Source organism: Galeopterus variegatus, unplaced genomic scaffold (genome assembly GCF_000696425.1).
Source record: "Galeopterus variegatus unplaced genomic scaffold, G_variegatus-3.0.2 Scaffold299, whole genome shotgun sequence".
In the NCBI taxonomy this organism is placed as follows: Eukaryota; Metazoa; Chordata; class Mammalia; order Dermoptera; family Cynocephalidae; genus Galeopterus; species Galeopterus variegatus.
The window spans coordinates 693,056-707,468 of record NW_007726410.1 but is presented as its reverse complement, the minus strand read 5'-3'; the positions used below and the strand labels follow the sequence as shown (position 1 = coordinate 707,468).

Below are 14,413 nucleotides of genomic sequence, written 5' to 3'. Positions count from 1 at the left end.
TAGTTACAGAACTCCCCTTTCTTTCTGACAGCTACTTCTTGAGATTATTATCATTTTTTTCCTTTTCTCCTGGGACACATATATCTGCTATCTGAATGCTTGCTTTGTTATCTTTCTCTCATCCAGTGAGAGAAAGGCAGCATGGTGTCGTGGTTGGGAGCATGAGTCTGAAGCCAGGTATACTAGTTTAGAAACCTCACTCCAAGATTTGACTAGTGTGAACTTGATTTGGCAAGTTATTTACCCCTCTGTACCTTGGTTTCCTCTTTAAAATGGGGGTAACAATGGTTCTCTCTACCTTCTAAAATTGCGAGGATTAAACTTTCCATGTAAAGAGTGATAGCTGAACCCGGTGCACAATAAGCACTCATTTCGTGTTAGCTGTCATCTTCCTCTTCTTTGTCAGGGGGCAGAACTATCTGGGGAACAGGGGCAGACAACCACACAGAGGGATGATACTCCCACACTTGCAGGGTGGAGAGAGTATCTAGCTACCTTTCTTGCCACCCACACTTCCACACACTCAGGGAATTATATTCGTTTCTTTACAAAGAAGATATACTCATACCCACACAAGGAGGAGGAATCCCATACCACAATGCACACCCATACCCATACCCATACCCATACAGGCAATATGAATAGAGACTGGCATGTATCACACAACAGAGTGGGGAAACATGGAGGGGTGAGGGGGGGCACAGATAAGAGAGAATATGATTATGAGCCAAATAGGAAGTCTGGATCCTATTGAGCTGCATAATATCTGAGGTATCTGAGCAAGCTTATTTTAGGAAATATTCCTCACCTTAAAATTTAGTGAATGCTTTACCGTATCAGAACACACTGACACAGCAGTCTCCCTGTCAACATAGTCATCTCCAGATATAAAGGAAAAATTTTTTTCTCCCTCTTAGTCATATTCTTTCTGATGTTTATTTATATTCTCTGTGTATGTGCATATGGGTGTATATGTTGATACTAAATTCGTGTAGGTTTTTAAGTTAGGGGCTTTTTAGAGGAGGCAGTAAAAAGCATAATAAATGAAATAGAAAAAAAAATACTTTAGGAAAAAAGTAATGAAGTATCAAAGCAGATAATCTAGATAATCTGTTTTCCCTCTTTTGGTAAAAGAGTGTGTGGTAGAGGGCTGGGTCTGTGGTGGTGCTGGTGGTTGGAACTAGACTAAATTAATACCGAAATATAAGCATCTGCTTTTCTTTATGTCCTTAGCAAATGGGAAATAAAGCGCTGTCAATGTTGTGGTTCTAGTGGAACACATTTAGCCTGTTCCTCACTACGATCATGGGAACAAAATTGGGAGTGTTTGGAATGTAGAGGTATTATCTACAATTCAGGTAATATTTTGTAATTTTGAATGAAGGTGTTTTCATTCAAGTGTATATTAAAAGTTTTTACTTATAATTCTATTATGCTAACATTGGAATTTTAATCCATAGGAGATTTCCAAAAAGCCAAAAAACATACATTACCCAACTCTAATGTGGGAATTGATGATTGTTTGTTGGAAGAATCATCACCTAAATTATCTAGACAGTCACCTGGAGCCCAGAGTAAAGATCTATTGAGGTGTGTATTTTGAATTGGAAAATAATGTAAAATTAATTTATTGAAAATTATGATAAGAAATTTTATATACACGTAGAACATCAGCTGATCATACAGTAGTCTAGAAGAGTGTTTTTCAAACTGCAGGACCCAGCATTTGATCATGAAGTCAATGCAATCAGGATGAAAAAAACTAAATGGGCTAGAATAGAATACAAAATATCAGATGGCATTGCATATAGAAAGAATGTATGTGAAATCTGTTTTAGTTATTTTATTGTGTTCTGAGTCATGATGTAAAATATATTTTTTGTTAGGGGTCATTTTAAAAGTAGTTTGAAAAAACACTGATCTGGAAAATGTGCCTAAGATGTCATTTGATTATAGAATAAGAAAGGAAATTAAACTGTCAAGCATACCATGTCACTTTGTTTAATGGTTGGAATCCTGTTTAATCTAGAGATGGTTTATTTTTTGATGTTTCAAATCATTGTTTGCTTAATATATTTACTGTCAATGTCAGAAATCTAAATGTCAGCTCTTCCCTTTAGAAGTTTAAGGCATTCTTATAAGTATTATCACATTAATTCATATTTCCATAAGATAGCAAAATAAGTAACTTTTGAAATCATTTATAAACATTTAAACAAGACTGGAATTTCATCTTTATACTGTGTCAGGTATTTGTTCAGTTGTAGTTATGACTTTTAAGTTTGTGAAGTTTTTAGAACCTTGCTTTACCCAATAGGGAAAAGGTAAAAAAGTAATAGTAATAGTTAAGCATGAAGAAGTACTTTCTTGTTAAAAATATTTTCAACTTTAAAAACGTAGAAGATGGAAAAGATAGTTTTCATGAAAATATTTGGTAAGTAGATTTGCAGACAGGTAGAATATTAAATACTATTCAAAAGTAAAGAATTGCTATTTTATTGTTTGGCAGCTGGCCGGTTCAGGGATCCAAACCTGTGATTTTGGTGTTATAAAGGCTGTGCTCTAACCAACTGAGCTAACCGGCCAGGCCAAAGAAGTGCTGTTATAAAATTCTCCTTGTATTAACTCTACTGAAAAATCTGTTATAAAAATTGTTATAATACTTTTAGTGTATGTCGGTGATGGGCCATAATAATCATATACAGTGTATATTGACAAAATAAAAATTTAACGAAAAAAAAAATACTTTTAGTGTCAAAAAAGATGTTCACATTATTTTAAAGTAATTTTAATATTTAGGTTTCCAAAGATGTTACACCAAGGAAGCTTGACTTCTTGCTCTTGCTTTAATATGCTGTCAATTCTAGAAGAATAGCATCGGCATTGCCGCTGATCCAGGCAGGAGCAGGGAATCAGATTGCTCTTAGCAGGTGTATATCTGAAGAACAAGTCTTCTTTTGGTGTCTGTGGGGGATTGGTTCAAGACACCTCACCCTGCCCCACCCACACACACACCAAAAATCCATAGATGCTCAAGTCATTATAAAATGGTATATTGCGTATAACATATATATATCCTGTATACTTTAGATCATCTCTAGATTACTCACAGTAACTAATTCAATGTAAGTGCTATGTAAATAGTTATTACACTGTATTTTAAAATTTGTGTTATTTTTATTGTTGTATTGTTATTTTTTATTTTTATTTTTGATCTGCGGTTGATTAAATCTTCAGCTATGTCAGGTATGAGGGCCAATTGTATCTTTCTTCCAGAGGACTTTGGTTTTTCTTCAGTTTGAGTTAATAAATAGAAGATCATGTAAAAAAAAGAAAAGAAAAAGTACACTCTGGCTCACACTGGAGCACTGTAATGTCAGGATGGAACAAATTTGTACTTGGTAGAGAAAGATGATAAATAAGTATTGTCCAAAAGGAGATTATTTTGAGTACATTGATTCCAATTACAGATGGAGAAACTGAGGTAGGGAGCGATTAAGCTAGTCTGTACAATCACCTGGATTGTTAAAACACCAGATTGCTGGACCTCATGGCCAAGAGGTTCTGATTCTGTAGGTGAGCTGTGGGGCTCAATAATTTGCATTCCTAAGAAGTTCCCATTTTATTCTGCTGCTGTTTGTCTTTGACGACACTTTGAGAATTACTGGTCTGGACTAAAAGATACTATTTAAGGGATTGTGCACTCTGTTTATAATATTAGCTCTACTGTTGATTATAACTTTATTATTAAAAATAAAACACATTGTGTAATCCCTCATAGTTTTGTCATATAGTAAGCAGAGATTACATTTGCTTTTTTTTTTTTTTTAAAGGAAGTAGTGAATATGAAATAAGCTACAATTAAGCAAGTTTATGTTATAGCCAGTAGCCAGGAAGGTGAGAGTTCGAGTTTTTGACTCAATCCTGAGTTCGCTGAATTGTTCGTATTTGACATAATCATTTATCAACATTGTAAATCTAATTTGGTAGAAGATTGGGGTGAGGAATCGATTTAAAATTAAGCTTATCAAATAACTGTTTTTGGCTCCAGTAGCAGCCATTGTTCTGCTTTTGGGTGGAAGTTGGGGAAGAATATCCTTTTAATCTTTTTTTTCCTCTACTTTTTCATTGGCTGTATAACTGCTGTTTCACGTAAAGTACTTTAAAGTACTTACCTCTATGTTTAAATTCATATTTTATAGGCAAGGCAGCAAGTTTAGAAGAGATATATCAACTATACTGGTAGAGTTAGGATTCCAAATTAAAAAAAAAGCTATAAGATTATGTATCAACAAAGCCAATATCTGGAATAGTGCCTTAGATGGATTCAGAGATCAAAATTTTAATCCTTCATACACAATTGAAGTAGCATATGTTAATGAAAATGATAATTTTGGAAAAGAGCATCCTGGATCAAGGCAAGAATTTCTAAGTCTCTTAATGCAACATCTTGAGAACTCATCATTGTTTGAAGGGTCCTTGTCAAAGAACTTGTCTCTAAATTCTCAAGGTAACTATTTTATTTCTTACTGTACATACTGAATATCGCATATGTTAAAACAAGAAATAGATAGATGGTTAGAATTGATATTCAATACCTGTGGTCTAAATATATAATTCACTTTGTTATTAAACTGCTGATAGAATCACAGGAAAAGGGGTGGGGAATGGTATTTTAAAAATAAATTTTTTGGTGAAACGTTTTTTTATTTAAGAATATCTATACTTTGTTTATAGCAATATCCTTCTTAAAGTGATTCCATAATTATTTGAACTCTTCTTGTTCGTATATTTGGTATTCAGTTGGCATGTTTCTTTACAACGTAGGATTTTTATAACAGTTTTCTCGTCCACATGTAACAGATTTTTCCGTGTACTTTTGTTTGCAAGCATTTTCTTTTTACTTAGTTATGTATATGATACTTTTTTGTCTTTACTATTGGTGAGGACTTAATGTGATTAAAACTGGCATCTCAAGCCAGTGGGTAATTCTAGCATTCTTTTTTATGAGCTTTTACAGCACTTTTGCTGCAATAGGAAATTTGAAAGTGAGTGAGAAGATTTATTTCATTCCATTTGAATTTCCGCCTGTATTTTCCCTACGACTTCCTTCCCATTGCTTAGCACATCATTTTTACTATATACAGTACACAGTTTAATTCTAAACTCCCTTAAAAAAATCTTCCGAATAATCAGTAATGTTGACTCAAGGCAGCCAAAGCTGCAGTGAAGAGTACATGAATGTAAGTCACAAAATCTGAATTCTAGTTTGTATTCATCTACTTCAGTAGTTTTACATCCCTAGATTAATTACTTACCCTCTCTGCATCTCAGTTTCTTCATCTGTAAAATGTGATTACTAATATACAGCTTAATGTGTATTGATGAGACTTATAATAAGTTCTGATATGGGGCCGGCCCGGTGGCGCACTGCTACAGTGCGCCGCTTGGGAGGTGAGGCGGCGCTCCCACCGAGGGTTCGGATCCCACATACAGACTGGTTCCCACTCACTGGCTGAGCGAGGTGCAGGGAGCAACACCGAGGGTTGCGATCCCATTGCCGGTCCCGGGCCGGTACGGGCGCGACACTGAGGGTTGCGATCCGTTGCCGGTCATGAAAAAAGACAAAAAGGAAAAATAAATAAATAAATAATAATAATAAGTTCTGATATTATTAATGTTACTTATTAATAAATTGCTTTCAATAATTAATAGGAAAAATGAAGGGAAATTTATGAGATATCTTTTTGGCCCATCAAAATGGCAAAAACATTTTAAATGACAATTTTAAAAATATTTAAAGCTGTTGAGGATATGGTGAGATAGAAAATATTGGGAGTAAACTTGTTCCCTTTTAGAAAATAATTTAGCTGTATATCTTAAGAACCTTAAAAATGTTCATATCTTTTGACCCACTAATACCATATGTAGGAACTATCCTAATCAAATAATCAAATATATATAAACAATAATTTGTAAATAGATGTTGATTATAACATATCTCAAATAGTTGAAAATGTCCCTCAAATATGATAGACAGTAGTAAGGGGATGGTTTGCATTGCAGTGCATCTCTAAGTTAGTTTTAACACATTAATTAACTGTAGATTTGAGTAATTTTGAATAATGTAATAAAAAGCTTTAATACAGTAAGTGGAAAAAAGCAGAAGTCAATGACTTATGGATGTATTTATATACACACAGAGACACAAATACACCAGAGTATTTACAGTGGTTTTTATGGTGGTAGGATTTTAGGCGTTTCATTTTCTATTAAGATTTTCTGTATTTACAATTTTTTTTTTACAATAGGTTATTATATTCAGGAAAATACATATTTGTAAATTTTAGGTGAGGTCTATGTTTTATGCATGATAGTAGTTTCTAAGAATTGTTATTTTATATTTGTTGCTTAGGTTTTTTTGGATTGTTTTAATTATTATATATGTATTCATTTAGAATGATAGTTATTAATAATAAAAGAAAGTGTATTCGATGTATTTTCATCTGTATTTACAGCTCTGAAAGAGAATCTTTACTATGAAGCTGGCAAAATGCTTGCCATTTCTTTGGTTCATGGTGGTCCTTCACCTGGTTTCTTTTCTAAAACCTTGTTTAACTGCCTTGTTTATGGACCAGGAAATACCCAACCAATTTTAGACGATGTTTCAGACTTTGATGTGGCACAAATTATAATCAGGGTAAGAAATGTACCTGTTTATTAAAATGAAGACTACATTCTAGGTATATTCTAACAGAGTAATAATGCCTTCTGTGGAGTACTTAAGGGTTGTCAACATATAATGTTTCTTTTTACCAGCAGAGTGCAGAACCATTTTAAGAGACAGGAGTAAAAGTCTGACAGCTGGAGATTAAAGTGCCAGGTTTAATGTTGATAAAATCAGTTGGATAATGTGATCACAGTTTGATCTGTGATCAAGATGGCTTGCTAACACTCCTCAGAAATAACATGGGTTTATCCACCCTTCCAGAGACAATATGAGGCAGGCTTCTTATTGCATGCTAGAGAGCAGATGAGTGTATTTTATTACAGGCAGGTGGATCTGAAGACAGGAAGGTTTTGGCTCACAAATCCTCCTATGGCGGGGGATGGGGGGTGGGTATGAGTGATAGGTGGAGAGAAAGAACGGGCTAAATTTCTTCCATATGGAAATCGGTGGGGGAACTGAATGCTTCCACATAAAAACAGTTACCATTAATTGAGCACTTATAATGCACCCTGTAGTACACATATCACATGTATAAACGCATTTATCATAATGTCCAATGAGATAAGTATCATGCCTACAAGTTACTGAATCAGAAACTAATTGAGACAATGGAAGCCATTTATCTTTTCCTCCTTAAGCTCCCTCCTACTTAAGCATACTCCATACATTGTCTCAATTAATAGGCAGTATAGTTTAATAATTAGAAGCATAGGCTCAGAAGTGAGATTTTAGTTTGAATGCCAACTCTAATAATTGCTGTAAGCTATTTGACCTTGGGCATGTTAGTTAATCTTGTAAAGCCTCAGTTTCTAAACCACAAAGTAGGCACTATGGAAGTGTGAGTTGCTATATCGTGTTATAACAGTTCAGCTTATTTGACTCAAGACTGCTCATCCTAAAATCATATTTTAAATTCACCCTTTAACTCTTTTTTTTTTTTGTCTTCTTTACCAAAAAATGTACTTCAACTTCATTGTCCTCACTTCTATTTCCTGTTCATTTCTTCTAGTAATCAAGCTTCTGTTGCCACCACCACTATTCCAAGTTAGCTAGTTCATAGCTTGTATCCAGAGATCTAAATTGGTACATTCAGAGGTCTTTCTTCTCTAATTCTACATCTTCTTTGACTTCTGCAATTATCACTTCTTAGAATTTCTCTCTACTCTTTAATATTGTACTCCTTCCTACTTTTGACTACTACTGTCTTTAATGCTTCTTCTTTTTACTACTGAAACTTAGTCATTTTTCAGTGTGTTCTTAGTCCTATACTCTTTGGAGTGACTGTTCTCACCTATAAACTTTCTGAATGATTCACAGATCTATATTTTTGAGGCTCCAGACTTTTGTATGCAGATAAGATCTAGGTCTTGCTAGCAGATTGAGCCCAACATGTTTAAGACAAAACTAATTTTTTTTCTGAGAACTTGTGTGTGTATGCACGCTCGCACACATCTTTTCTTTCCAAGAAATTTCTTGTTTCCAAGCCATCCTGGAGAAGGAGTCATTTTCATTCATCCATACTCCTTTTCCAGTTATATGTCAGGTCATCTCTCTCCAAGAGTGGCTGATCTTTAGCCTTTCCATCTTATTTCTAGTGTGCCTACCATACAAAACCCAAATTTTGTCTATCTAGGCTTAGACAATTAAGATTTTATTCTAATATTTTTATTCAGGGTGATTTCTTCCAGAAGTAGAGGTTTGACCATATTGCTTCAGGAATTCTCAGTGGCTTCTCATTACCTAATGAACAAAGTTTAAGCTCTTCATTAGGACATTTAAGACTTCCAGCTCTCTTCATGACTTTATCTACTCCAGTTTCTATACTTACTATCCAGTATTTGTTCATTCATTTATTCAATAAATACTATTTACCCTGTACTGTTTTATCACTGAAGATAGACTAGTGAACCAAAGTCCCTACCCTCTTGGAATTTATATTTTAGAAGGAACATAGAAGATAAAACAAATAAATATAATATACTGTCATATTGTAAAATGTATTATAAAGATAAGTACAACAGAATAAAAGGAGATACATAATGGTTGGGGTATATGTAAATTAGGGTTTATGCTAAGCTTCTGTAACAAATAGACTCAAAAAGACAGGAGCTCAGAAAAGGCAGATGCTTATCACTCTCTACTAAGATTTTAGAGTTGGGGTTGGCAAATTATAGCAAGCCTAGCCTACAGCTTCTTTTTGTAAAAGGTTTTATTGGAGCACAACCACACCTATTTGTCAGGCATCTGACTGCTTCCACACTACAATGGCAGAGTTGAGTAGTTGCGACAGAGAACATATTTTTCATAAAGCATAAAATACTATCTGGCTGTTTACAGAAATGGCCCCTATCTTAGAGGTAACAGTTTTGATATATATCATCTAGGGAATTGGACTCCTTCTTCTCATTGTTGTGCAGTCACTTAGGGTATTGTCTTCATCCACATGGTTCATGCTTACTGTTAAGGGAGAAAGTGGGAATAGAGAGCAGGGAAGTCACATTTATTGTTTTTGCTCTCATCCCATTGGACATGTTAGTCACATAACCACACCTAACTGTAGGCAAAGTTTGGCTATGTACCTACCTCAGGGTGGAAGGTTTGGGAGGTTGAAGAAAGATATACCAAACTATTAGTCTCTGACAGAATGTAAAGGTAGTATTTTTGAACAGAGTAGTCAGTAAAAGCTTGTGAGTTTTCAGCAGAGATCTGAAATGAAAGAAGGAATAATGTGAATCTCTGAGAGAAGAATGTTTTTGACAGAAGAAATAACAAGCAGATTTTCCATTAATGGATTACTGATTGCTTCTTATTTTTCTTTTTTTCTTTTTTTGTCTTTTTCCGTGTCCGGCAACGGATCGCAACTCTCAGTGTCGCCCCCCGTACCGGACCAGGACCGGCAACGGGATCGCAGCCCTCGGTGTTGCCCCCGCGCCTCGCTCAGCCAGTGAGCGGGAACCGGTCTGTATGTGGGATCCGAACCCTCGGGCGGGAGCGCCGCCGCGCTTCCGTACCGGACCGGGACCGGCAACGGGATCGCAGCCCTCGGAGTTGCCCCCGCGCCTCGCTCAGCCAGTGAGCAGGAACCGGTCTGTATGTGGGATCCGAACCCTCGGGCGGGAGCGCCGCCGCGCTTCCCAAGCGGCGCACTATCCAGTGTGCCACCGGGCCAGCCCAACTTCTTATTTTTCTTTCTCCCTCTGTACCTATGTTTAAGAAAAAAGTGTATGAAAGTGTCTAGCACATATATATATGGTCAAGTATTTCATTGTTTATGCTGTTCCTCGAAATACTCTTTTGACAAAATTCTATCCATCTTTTCAGTTTCAGCTGACATTCTTTGCTTTCTTGAAACCCCTCAATGCCTCTCTAGTGCTGTATAACTTTTCTATGTCAATTATTTCTTTTTATATAAGTAGTTTCCTATATTAAAGTGACATTGTATTCTAGTTCTCTTGAAGACAGAAATACATATTTATTGAACTGGATTGTCAGACATTTTTTCTAGAAAAATGTTTCTTGGTATACTTTCACTCTACCCTGATGTACTAAAAAATCAAGTATAAACTAATGTGTCATTTGAAATGTAAATGAAACTCACAAGTAAATGGGTAAAGTGAATGTATTTTCTCCTTCGTTACAGATAAATACTGCAACAAATATGGCTGACTTAACCTCAGTAATAAATGAATGCTATAACTACCTAGAGCTTATTGGATGTCTGAGACTTATAACGACATTAAGTGATAAATATATGTTGACCAAAGACATACTTGTCTACCATGTAATTAAGAGAGTCCAAGCACCCTTTGAAAGGTAAGTAGATTATATGTAAAAGATTGTCTCAAATTACATGTTTCAAGTGGTTATTGTCTTGTACTGTGAGGTATATTTGGTAATAATTGTAAATGTTTATCTTAGGGAAAAATTTAAATGCTATGTAAAAATAATGTTTTAAAATTAACCTCTTAAGGATGATTACTGTTCTGATCATTCTGTATAAAATCATGTAAATGTATGATGCTTTGATAGGAAAAATAATCATTACTTCAATTTATAATTATTTTTCCAAATGAAAAATTATTTTAAAAACTCTTACCTCATGAGCCAACTATTCCATCTCTCCTCTTTTATATAATAACTATTTATTGAGTGCTTGTTGTCTGCTGGGTAATTCAGGTACTGACCATCCTTTGATTAACAAGGTAAATGCAATTCTTGCTCTTCTTTAGTTCAGAACACTGGTCTTCTAACTTTTTCTTCCAATAACCTTAAGTTTGGCAACTTAAGTATCTCATCATAATCTTCCAATTTTTAATAATGGAAAATATCAAATATATATGAAAGCTTTTGCAATCACCACCCACATCTCACAATTAACAACCTGTGGCCAATCTTGTTCATCTATACCCTACTTTTCTTGTTGACTCCAATATTATGTATAAGCAAATACTAGATATCATATCATCTCAAAAGGGATCAGTTTTTTTTTTTTTCCCCCCCTTTTTTTGGCAGCTGGCCAGTCAATTCATTTTTAAAAAATTATTATTCTTTCTTTTTTTTTTTTTACCTTTCTGTCTTTTTTCGTGACCGGCAACGGATCACAACCCTCAGTGTCGCGCCCGTACCGGACCGGGACCGGCAACGGGATCGCAACCCTCGGTGTTGTGCCCGCACCTCGCTCAGCCAGTGAGCCGCCAGTCTGTATGTGGGATCCGAACCCTCGGCGGGAGCACCGCCGCACTCCCAAGCGGCACACTGTAGCAGTGCACCACCGGGCCGGCCCAAAAATTATTATTCTTTCTAAAGTTCATGTTGTCTTATCTTTGGCCAGTGTAAGCCTTTTTATGTTGTTTCTTTTGAGTTCTTTTGATGTGACCCTTAATGGTCTTTCATAGCTTTCTTGGTATATGGTATGGAACAAGTTGTTTCAAAATCATTTTGTATAATCTAGTCTAAGGAACCTTTGTTTCTTTTAGTGGGTAGTGGTATTTCAAAACCTCAGTCTGGATGCTAGGGATGCTCATTTTTGCTAGGTTGGCCACTGTATCCAGGCCTCCTCAGTGGACCAAAACCAGAAAATATAGGGGTATTTTTTTGTTGTTTTGGTTGGTTTTTTTTTTTAAGATAAAATACATCATGAGTTTATAATGATACTTCTAATTCAGATTTGCTACTACATGATTTTTACGTAACTTTTTATTTGTCTCTTGTTGAGAATCCCAGCCAACGACATTGGAGAATTAAGAGTATGAAGTAATTGTTCAATTGATTTTTTCCATTTTTCATAAGCAGTAGTCTCAGAATAACAATATTAACACTATTTAACACTATCACCAATAACAAATATAATATTGCTGAAAACAGGTTAAAATTATTTTTCTCTTTGTTCTAGGGCTGTAAAGTCAAATTACTGTGCTTGTAAGTCTCTTGGAAGTTATTATTCACTGTGTCGTTATGCTATTAGCTGGGTATAAATTTTGTTTCCATTTTCAGTTTTAGTTTTTTATTTTTAGTGATTTTTATTAAAATTTGATTTTATTTTAAAATTATATATTTCCAAAGTCAAATCTACTAATAAAAGTGTATTGAAAAAATTTAGCTCTGTGATACAAAGTATATTCAAAGAAGTATAGCTTTCATCTTTATCATCTCCACCTTCTGTATCCCCTTATGAAGCAACCATTTTGACATGGTTTATCCTTCCATTATTTGTTTTTCTTTTTAATAATAGCAGATAAATATATGTGTGTGTATATATATGCATTCATTTCTTTTATTGGATAAATAGTAACATCATTAATCATTTTTTCTGTTCATATTTCACTTGACAATATATTCTGGAGTTCACTCCATGGTAGTAAATAGACATATTTCTTATTTCTTTTTAGAGCTATACAGAACACCATTGTTTAAATATATCACTGTTTTTCAAACAGTTCCTTGTTAATGGACATTTGGGTTGTTCCTGGTACTCTTCTGAGTTAAAACATAATAGAAGATCATAATCTTAAATAGTTGCAAAAGATGTGATTTCCAATATATTTTTAATATTACAATGTAAAATAACACTGTTACATAACTCTTTTAAATGTAAGACTCTACAAGTAACACATTTTTCTTATGGATAGAATTACTATTTGAAATAGTGATTAGTGCACAAAATAATTCAAAATGTGAATATATGAGTTTAGATATAGTTATTTGAAAATTTATTTGAAATGTATCTCTTAACGGGATAGAAGTACGCAATATTTTTCTCCCAAGTAATTCATCTCTACAGATGGATTTTTCTTATTGCTAAGAGAGAGGATTCATTGTTCTTCATTTCTTTTTTTTGTTTTTTTGTTTGTTTTTATAGATATGAATAGTCTAAAGGTCACACTTTCCTATATAAGTGGTGTTTCCTATACAAATGGTCAGGCTTTCCTATATAAGCAGTGTTTAAATTAAAACCTGAATAATAAATAGGAGTTAGGCATATCAAAATGAAGTAGCAAGAGAATAGAAGTTTAAAAGTAATCCCACTCTTTAGGTAAAAGNTATCAAAATGAAGTAGCAAGAGAATAGAAGTTTAAAAGTAATCCCACTCTTTAGGTAAAAGATAAAATATTATGTAGCATAATATGTATCTGAGCTTATAAGAAAAGAGCCCTGCAGTTGTCAGAAATAACAAGGAAATCAAAGCCAAAATGCCCTAGTCATCATGTAAAAATGTCAAAACCTTCATCTTGCCCCAACTTGTTCTTGGAATTCTATATGGACCCCAGTCTGAAGCAGAGAAATAAACAAAGTGATTGGCATTAGGATTTATAATACTTGTAGAATGCCAGGCAAAAGCAAATACATGGCAGCTGTGTGGGGAAATTTCTACAGCCTAACAGGAATGCTAAAGATAAAGCAGTCCTCACAAATGGAAGTTCCCCCAAAAAGACAAAATATACAACTATTAAAGAAAGTAAGAATTGGGAGGAATAGCAAACCAAGGATTTAACAGAGCAAACTGAATGAGACAAGAAAGTATTATTACAAAGATTGAAAAGACTTTTAAAAGGAATTGAAAAAACCTAAAGTGTGAAATAAATCAAATAGTATTTCTAAGTTGAAATATGATCGTGGACTTCTGGTTCCAGATAAGGTGGGTGGACACACTTCTTTCTATTCCTTCTGCTAAATACAATTTTAAAAACTGAACATCATATATAAAACAAACATAAGAGTTTGAAAGGTGTAGAGATGAAGGCAAACTGGCTAGGGACCTCAAGACCCAAGGAATAACACAACAGAGTGAAGAGGAACTGTAGACATATTTATGTGAAGGAAAACTAAGAATTTTTTGCTAACAGACATACACTAAGAGAATGTCTACAGGATGGTGTGAAGCAGAAAACAAATTTTTTAAGATGGAATCTTGGAATGAAGAAAAAACAATGAAAAGAATAAAAATATTTCCTTATCTTGTGTTTTCTAAATTATGTTTGATGATTGAGATAAAAATTATAGATAGCATTGTCTAGGTGGTTTACAATAGAAGAAATATTTAGGAAATTCCGTTATTAACGGAATGGTAAGGGACTTAAAGGGAGATAAGGTTTCTATACTTTGTGTGAACTGGTAAAATGTTGATACCAGCTGACTCATTTTTAAAAAAATCTATACAAAGAGTATACACAGAAACACTATAAA

At 34.4% G+C, this 14,413-nt stretch overlaps 1 protein-coding gene across 1 annotated transcript in view; it reads left to right on the top strand.

Annotated features, from left to right (window-relative positions):
- The window catches only part of G2E3 (G2/M-phase specific E3 ubiquitin protein ligase), a 64,837-nt gene that overhangs the window by 31,934 nt on the left and 18,490 nt on the right, over nucleotides 1-14,413 (top strand). The window contains exons 9-13 of the mRNA XM_008567156.1: nucleotides 1,234-1,358; nucleotides 1,461-1,590; nucleotides 4,203-4,510; nucleotides 6,519-6,700; nucleotides 10,371-10,543. Coding sequence (XP_008565378.1) covers nucleotides 1,234-1,358; nucleotides 1,461-1,590; nucleotides 4,203-4,510; nucleotides 6,519-6,700; nucleotides 10,371-10,543 — 918 coding nt within the window. The remainder of the gene's footprint in view (nucleotides 1-1,233; nucleotides 1,359-1,460; nucleotides 1,591-4,202; nucleotides 4,511-6,518; nucleotides 6,701-10,370; nucleotides 10,544-14,413) is intronic.